The sequence below is a fragment of the Mandrillus leucophaeus genome, unplaced genomic scaffold, assembly GCF_000951045.1.
Source record: "Mandrillus leucophaeus isolate KB7577 unplaced genomic scaffold, Mleu.le_1.0 Scaffold226, whole genome shotgun sequence".
Taxonomy (NCBI): Eukaryota; Metazoa; Chordata; class Mammalia; order Primates; family Cercopithecidae; genus Mandrillus; species Mandrillus leucophaeus.
The window spans coordinates 5331712-5341165 of NW_012102321.1; the positions used below are offsets into that span (position 1 = coordinate 5331712).

Genomic DNA, 9454 nt, shown 5'->3' on the forward strand with positions numbered 1-9454 from the left:
TTCATAAGATGTATTTCATATCTTACCCAATGTTCTAATTATTTTCATTGGAAGAGTAGGTCAAGGTGTCTAATTTGCCAGACTTCTGGTATGTAGCCTTTACTAAATTTTGAATCCATTCCGCCTCTTCAACTCCGCTGACACTGACGTGTCAGATCCTTCTCACCGTCTCTCACTGTAGTCTCTGAACTGATTCCCTTTCTGTATATGCCACCTTCTGCTCCCTGATCTTTCAAAAATGTAGTACACATCCATAATATCTTACCCAAAGCATCTGGGGCCAGATATATTTAGGAATACACTTTTTTTTCCAGATTTTAGAAAGGTGGTGTATGTAGTTCATATACCATCTGTGGCATTTTCATTGCAATCACCTCCACCTCCTGCTTATGTAATACCTTGAAATCAAACACATTTAATATTTTTGGAGCAAAACATGTAATTATTCACCTTAAGTGAGATCAGTAAAGTCTGTCATTAGCCTCACATCAGGTTAGATTTTCCCGCCTAGTGAACTTGAGACCACACTTATCAAATAAACAAAACTTTGACTTTTCAGGTTTGAGATCTCAGAATTGCAGATAAAGGGTTGTGAACTGATGCCTGGCATTCAGTTATATCATTCTCAAATTTTAAAATTCTCCAGATCCTCCACTGGAGTTCTTACTGCTCATGAAAGTAAGTCTAGCCTCTAAGCTTCACATGTAAAAATGGCCCTTTCTGTTCTCTTCTTCTGATACTCTGATACTTCTGATACTCAGCTTCCAGACACCTTCATGGCTTTGTGCTTTTTGTATATTGTAGTCCCTCTTTCTCATAGCCCCTCACTCTCAAGTGTCATTTCTGGAAATCAGAATCTCTCAAAGTTAGAGGCTGATTATTCTGTAGAACCCTACATATACTTTTATTTATAGAACGCTGTATATACTTTTGTTCTAGAAATATGCAAATTGGATTTGTATTTGTTTTCATGTCTGTCTCACTAGATTGAAGCTTCTTGATAGGTCTTTTTCATTTTTGTATATGCTGTCTAATATGGTGCCTAGTATAATTAATGCTTAAAATACATCCATTGAATGGTTTCCCAGTTAGATTGTATAACCTTGTGTGAAGATTTATATTATGTTTTGTGTTATTAATTTATTTTGTTTTTATTTGTTTTCTTCGGGCTTTCAATTAAATGCTCTATCCGCAGCATTTTCTAGACCTGGGACTTACCTGGTAGTAGGATTAGGACAGTTGTAAAATGACTAATTTTTAGACAGGACTTGCGGGATGTAAGTGTCAGGTAGTATTTAAAAATCTGGGAAATCAGCAATAAATGTGCAGATCTCATGGGAAAGTACTGGGAACTAGTGTTAGGTAGGAGTTTTCTGCATGTAGACTGTAAAATCAGTGTCTTAGCATGAATGAGGGAAAAAGGATCTGGGAATTTGGGTAGGAGGAAGCAGAAAATTGAGGAGGACTGTACTGTGAAAGGCAGGTTTCACCCTTGCCATGGAATAATGGGAGTACTGGATGGGAAACCAAATCAGAATCCTGGATGTTGACCCTTTCTTGAAACTTGAAACATAAAGCAGAGGCTTAGTAATAGTTCAGTATAAGGGAGACTGTTTACTAGAAACCAGCTTTCGTGATCATACCATGTAAACTTGATAATGAGACATAACCTTGGTTTTCTTAATATATTACTCAGCTAGAGGTAGATTTATTCCCAGAGCTTGGGGACAGTGCCACAGTAGAACATGTAAGTTCTGTTGTGCACCAAAGCAACTTAGTGTAAACATAGTGGGTACTCTAAAGACAGATCTTAGTAATGAAGGTAGTATATGCTTAACACTACCAGTTGCCAAGATTGTACTTGTTAGTCTAAATTTTTCTTGTATTCATGTTGTTTCTTTTTCATCCCTCTCCCCCATTTTTTTTTTTAATCTTCAGAAACTGTATGAGCTGAATAACCTTCATGCACTTATGGCAGTGGTTTCTGGCTTACAGAGTGCCCCAATTTTCAGGTTGACTAAAACATGGGCGGTGAGTAATATTCTTTAGTTAATGAAAGGTTAGATTTCCTGTGGAAAGGAAAGATGTATTCATTTCCTTTGTAATTCTTATTAAGGTTAATATAATGATAATCGATAAGGATTTTTAAATTGCTTTGTACTCTATTCTTTGATACCTACATTTTTTTTCCTTAAGCAGTGCACTGGGTGTAAGGTAATTTTGGGGTGCAGTTTGGTGCTTGGTTTTTGCTCCTTAGAGAATCATTTTTGTTGGAACGCTTTCAGTATCTTTGACAACGTAGTGTTTAATATTCAGCTGATGGGAAGGTATAAATACAAAAAAAATGCATTTAATCATAAAGATTATGCTTTTGGAAAGTTTGAGGAATATCTAAATCATAGGTTTCAAAAAAAATTTACTGATTTCAATTTCCATTATTAATCTTAAGTTTTTTCCTTAGGAATAATGGAAAACTCGATGATTAACATGGAATTATTTGCTGTTGCTGCATACTGTTATGTTAATCATATTTGGTTCTATTACTTACACAAGATCAGAGTATGAATTTTGACCTCTGCAAATTTGTGTATTTTCATATTTGAGTAACATGATACTGTACTCAATCTTTTCAGGTATTTTTCATTTAGATTTTATATAAATAAAATTTTATATTCAATTAAATTTATTTATATTCAGTACTATTCTTAAATGTTAAAGAGCGATGATTTTGTTTAGAATCTATTACATTTTGTACAAAGGATCAATGTGTTTTTAAGGTCCTGTGCTAAAATCATGATTGACTTTTTAAAATATTTTTTTATTACTAAAATATAACTGTTTTTAATTAACAAAGGGCTGCTTTTGCTTTTTATAGTATCTGAAGAGACAGATGTTTCCCATGAAAACCAGTGTAGATTTCTATATTGGAAAAACATTAGTATGGAAAAGCTTATGATCCTTTTTATATTTCTTTTTTCTTTTTTATAGAAACACCTGAGTGTGAAGAGTTTTCTTTAAAAATTCTTTTTAGTAATTATGGCCTTATTGTCTTTTCTTAAGATTTGAATTTCGTGGAGGAATGGAAATGATTATAAATATACAGTTATGAATTATATCTTTAAAGTTTTAGGGAAAAGAATTATACTCTGTGGAAAAAAAATTCTATTTTTATTTTTTGTACCCAGGCTGGAGTGTAGCATGATCGTAGCTTACTGCAGCCTCCAACTCCTGGGCTCGGAGGATCCTCCAGCCTCAGCCTCCCAAGTAACTGGACTACAGGCACATGCCACCGTGCCAAACTAATTTTTTAAAAAGTTTTTATAGTGATGGGGTCTCACTGTGTTGTCCAGGCTGTTTTCGAACACCTGACCTCAAGCAGTCCTCCCGCCTTAGCCAGAGTGCTGGGATTACAGGCATGAACCATTACACCCAGTCCTATACTTCTATTTATGATTTGGTTTGGTAATGAGGTACATTTTTCTGAAGTTAATTTTTATTTTCCTTGAAGATATTTTCATTGCTTCCCTTATGTATTTGCATGGAAAATAATGCTTGTTATTTGGTAACAGCTTCATTATTTATCTGAATAAAACTTTTGATGGTTTTTATTTTAAAATATTTCATATTGTGCTACACACTCTGTAATTCCTTGACATACAGTAGTGAATGATCTAGACAATGTTCGATTCTCATACAGCTAACATTCTGCTGGGGAAAAGTAAATTGCAAATAAATAAATGACTTAAATAGCGATAAATGCTCTGAAGAAAAATAGAAAGGAAGGCAGGACAGTACTGTTATGTAACATGGTAAGAGAATCTTTGATAAATGACAGTTTAGTAGAGACCTGGAGGAATTGAGGAAACCATTTATTTGGATATCTGGGAGAAGAGAGTTCCAAGTAGAGGTAATAACAAGTAAAAAGGCCCAGATACATTCAAATGGCAGAGTGGTCAGTGTTGACAGTAGAATAAGCTAGGAAGGTACCCGGTGGTAGGAGATTATTTCAAAGAGGTAGCATGAATCAGATAATGGAGGTGCTGTTTACTCATATTCGGAGAGGTATAGAGAAGGACCATTGTGGGCTGGGGTTCTATTTTACACATACTGTGTTTGAGTTGGCTAGTAAACATCCATGTGAACTGTAAGGTCAGAGTTAGATGTACAAGTTTAAGGGAGTGGTTGGGGCTAGAGAGAGATTGTTATAATGATCAGTGTAAACTATTTGAAGCTAGATGGTAATCATCTAAGGAGGGAGCATAGATGAAAAGCCCTGGGAGCCTCCAGGATTCCCAAGTAGAGATTGGAAAAATGAGGAGGAATCAACAAAGGAAATTACGGGTAGGACACATTTTTCAGTCAAGTAAAGAAAATGTTTCAGTAAAGATTGATCACCTTTGTCAAATGCTACTAATAATTCGAATAAGGCACAAAGTTTTTGATGACCTGATAATTGGAAAGGATTGGCGACCTCAGGAAGAGTGATTTCAGTAGAGAAGTGGGGTGAAAAACTGACTGGAGTTGAGAGAATGGTGGTGAAGAAGTGGGACAGCAAGTATAGAGAATGCTCTTGAGGAATTTTACTGTAAAGGGCTGCAGTGTGGTTTGTAGAGAAATATGGTATCTGGAAGGGAATGTGAGACCAAAGATTTGTGGTATTTTGTTTTGTTTTTGGAAATGGCATCAATGGCAATATGTTTTATGTTGGTGGCAATAATCTAGTAGAATGAAAAAAATGACAAGAGAATGAGGGATTACACCAGTGATGCGCCTGATTAGATGAAAGAGAATTAGATATAGTACTCTAGTGTATCAGTAAGAGGTTATCCATTTTAGGCCGGGTGCGGTGGCTCACCCCTGTAATCCCAGCACTTTGGGAGGCCGAGTCGGGAAGATCACGAGGTCAGGAGATGGAGACCATCCTGCCTAACATGGTGAAACCCTGTCTCTACCAAAAATACAAAAAAATTAGCCCTGCGTGGTGGTGGGCCCCTGAAGTCCCAGCTACTCGGGAGGCTGAGGCAGGAGAATGGCGTAAACCTGGGAGGTGGAGCTTGCAGTGAGCCGAGATCGCCGGACTGCACTCCAGCCTGGGTGACAGAGCTCTGTCTCAAAAATAAAAAGAATTTATCCATTTTAACAGCAGGGAAGGGAACACATTTAGTTACAGATGCAAGTAAGTTGGTAGATTTTGTGGTGGCGTTCTTAGAAGTTCTTCTGATTGTTTTGTTTCCTCAGACATAAAAAAGCAAGGTCTTTAGTTGAGAGTGTTATGGGAGAGGTGTTGGAGGTTTGAAGAAAGAGGAGAGGATATAAAAGTCATCTGTAGAGTGTGAGAGTCCATTAACTAAGAAAACCTAATAGGTTTGATAGATCTTATGTATCTTTAAAGTAAAACCAGTCAGCAGAGTTATGTATTCTCCAGCCAGGTTCAGATATTCAGCATAAGCTTTCAATAGTGCCAAGAGTTGTGTTTAACCAGAGTTGGGATTTTTTGAGGCTTTTATACCAGAGGGGTTAAGGGTAGCACAAGAGGTGAAAGACAGAAAATATGAGTTGTTTTATTGACAGACGAAGAAACTAAACCAAGTAAAAGGAGGGAGATAATGAACAGTGAAAAGGTAGGCTGGTCACTGGTTTGAAAGCCACAGTGGAGTCAAATAATCACTGGATTCAGAATGAGAAAGGGAGTGAAAGCTAAGGGTGGTAGGAGATAAGATCGTTGGAGCAGAAGTCCAGAAACTAAGAAACCAGAATATTGGGAGTATTATCTCCATGAAATGGCAATCACCAAGATTTATGATAAGAATAATTTCAGTTCATGGATTTTTTTTTCTCCAACTACCAAAATCTTTAAGATACAGGGGAAAGATGACTTGTAGATCTATAAATGACAGTAACATTAAGTGTTGTAATCTAGGGTTCTCTTGTTTAATATGATAGCCATTAGCTACATGTGGCTATTAAACTTAAATCACTAAAATTAAATAAAATTAAAAATTTATTTCCTTGATCATACTGGCCACATTGCAAGTGCTCAGTAGTCACATGTGGCTAGTGGCTATCATGTTGGACCGCACAGGCATAGATTTTCACCATCGCACAAAATTCTGTTGGACAGCACTGACCCTAGTGCCTTCACCTTAAGAGAAGCTGGAGGATTTTAGGGAGCAGGGTGAGATAATGAGCTGGAAGAAATTGTGAAGAGTAAGGAGCAAAGATTACACCTAACCTACCTCCAGGCATATGTTACAAGGTTTATAAGAAAAGGAAGGGAATGCTTACAGAAAATGTTAAGGATGGGGATTTTGCAGAGTATGGACGATGAATTCAAGAGGATACAGTTGGAAAGGTTTGGGATGATTTTGTTTTGTTTTAACCGGTAAAGAGAATGTACCAAAAAGACAACAACATTCTATATAGGGAAAATATTAGGAGCATTTTCTTTAACATCAAGGAAAAGGATGCTCAATTTCACTGTTGTATTCAACATACAATTGCTATTGTATATGTTTTAATGTTCGTAACATCATTATTCACAGTAGTCAAAAGGAAGAAGCAACCCAAACATCTATCAGTGGATGAAGGAATAGACAAAATGTAGTATATACATACAATGGAATATTCATCTCTCTTAAAAAGCAATGAAATTCTGATACATGCTGCACCATGAATAAACCTTCAGACATTATGCTAAGTGAAATAAGCCAGATACAAAAGAACAAATACTGTATAATTCCTGTAATTCTACTTATATGAGGTACCTAGAGTAATCAAATTCATACAGACAGAATCTAGATTGGTGGTTGCCAGGGATGGGGAGAAATGGGATTTGGGAGTTATTATTTAATGAATATGGAGTTTCATTTTGAGAAGAGGAAAAAGTTTTGAATATGGATGTTGGTGATATCCTTGAAGTGGCCACCTGAAAATGGTTAATTGCATGTTATGTATATATTTTACCACAGTTTTTTAAAAATAGTTTACTTAAAGTGGTTGAATATATGAACAATACAAAATCGGTTATATTGGAAACAACAAATATTATTTAAAAGGACATCATTTACAATATCAACAAAAGAAACAAAATATCAAACAGTAAGTGGAATAAAATGTGTAAGACCTATATGCAGAAAGTTATAAAACTTTACAGGAAGTCATTAAAAAAGAACTAAATAGAGGGAGCAATAGCCCGTGTTCGTGGATAGAACTATTGGAGTTCTAACCAGTTTTTGGAACTGTAAAATAAACTGAATGTTACTAAATAAATGAATTTAGTAACATTCCAAGATATAAAGTCAACTTACAAAAATCAGTTGCATTCCTGTACATTAATAACGAACTATCTGAAAAATTAAGTTTAGCCAAGGAGGTGAAAAATCTATACACAGAAAACTATAAAACATTAATGAAAGAAATTGAATAAGATACAAATAAATGGAAGGGTATCCTGTGTTTGTGCATTGGAAGAATTCATATTGTTAAAATGTCCATACAGCCCAAATAAATCTACAGATTCAGTACAGTCACTATCAAAATTTCCATGACATTTATCACAGAAATAGAAAAAACAGTTCTAAAATTCACGTGGAATCACAAAAATCTCAGAATAGCCAAAGCAATCTTGAGCAACAGCAAAACTAGAGACATCATACTCTCTGATTTTAAAAATACACTGTGAAGCTATAGTAATCACAATATTATGGTTAGCAAAAAATAGACTTGTAGACCAATGGAGCAAAATAAAGAGCCCAAAAATAATACACACATTTGCAGTCAATTGATCTTCAACAAAGATAACAAGAACACACAATGGGGAAATGATAGTTTCTTCAATAAATTGTGTCAGAAAAACTGGATGTCCACATGCAAAAGAATGAAACTGGACCCTTGCCTCATACTATCTGCAAAAATGAACTCAAAACATATTTAGTACTTAAACATGAGGCCTGAAACTGTAAAACTACTGGAAGAAAACACAGGGGAAAAGCTTCTTGACATTGGATCTGGACAACAATTTTTTGGCTATGACCCCAAAAGTACAGGTAATGAAAGCAAAAATATACAAATGGGATTGCATCAAACTAAAAAGCTTTTGTACAGCAAAGAAGACAGTCTATGGAATGGGAGAAGATATTTGCAAACAATACATCTGATAAGGGATTAATATACAAAATACAGTCATATATGGCTTAACGCTGAGGATACTTTCTGAGAAATGTGTTGTTTGATGCCCTTTTTGTTGTTCAAACATCATAGAGTGTAATCACACAAACCCAGATGGCATAGCCTACAATACACCTAGGCTATATGGTACAGCCTATTGCTTCTAGACTACAAGCCTGTACACCGTGTTACTGTGCTGAGTAGGTAGTTATAACACGGTGGTATTTGTATATTTAAACATGGAAAAGGCACAGTAAAAAATACAGTATTATAATCTTATGGGACCACTGTTGTGTATGCAGTTTGTTCTTGACTGACAAGTCTTTATGCAGCACATGACTGTATAAGGAGCTCAGACAATGTGATAACAAGAAAACAACCCAATTAAAAAATGGGCAAAGGATCTGAATAGACATTTCTCAAAAGAAGACATACACATGTCCCACAGGTATATGAAAAGGTGCTCAACATCACTAATCATCAGGACAATGCAAATCAAAACCACATAATACATGATCTCACACCTGTTAGAATAGCTATTATCAAAAAGCCAAAAGATAACTTACAAGTATTGGTAAAGATGTGGAGAAAAGGGAACTCTTGTACAGTGTTGGTGGGAATGTAAATTGGTACAGTCATGGAAAACAGTATGGAGATTCCCCCAAAAATAATAATAGAACAATTACATGATCCAGCAATCCCATTTCTGAGTATATATCCAGAGAAATTGAAATTGATATGTCAAAGAGATACCTGCACTCCTATGTTCATTGCAGTATTATTCACAATAGCCAAAATATGGAACCAACCTAAATGTCCGTTAGCAGATGAATGGATAAAGAAAATGTGGTTTATATACACAATGGAATACTATTCAGCCTTACATTTACAGCAGCATGGATGAATTTAGAGATCATTATCCTCAGTGAAATAAGCTAGATACAGAAAGACAAATGCTACTGTACAGTTTCACTTATCTGTGAAATCTTAACTGAACTCATAGAAGCAAAAAGTAGAAGAATGGTTGCTGAGGTGCAGGGGAAATGTTGGGTCAGTAGGTACAAAGCTTTGGTTATCTAGAAAAGGGGTAACCAAACCCCGGGCTGCTGACCAGTACTGGTCCGTGGTCTGTTAGGAACCAGGCCATAGCAGAAGGTGGGCAGCAGGCAAATGAGCATTACTGCATGAGGTCTGTCTCCTGTCAGATCATCGGCAGCATTAGATTCTCATAGGTGCGTGAACCCTATTTGTGAACTGCGCATGTGAAGGATCTAGGTTGTGTGCTCCT

At 35.9% G+C, this 9454-nt stretch overlaps 1 protein-coding gene across 1 annotated transcript in view; it reads left to right on the plus strand.

Moving 5' to 3' along the window:
• The window catches only part of RALGPS2 (Ral GEF with PH domain and SH3 binding motif 2), a 188108-nt gene that overhangs the window by 93209 nt on the left and 85445 nt on the right, over positions 1-9454 (plus strand). Inside the window, exon 7 of the mRNA XM_011981461.1 lies at positions 1939-2031. Within this exon, the coding sequence (XP_011836851.1) occupies positions 1939-2031 (93 nt within the window). The remainder of the gene's footprint in view (positions 1-1938; positions 2032-9454) is intronic.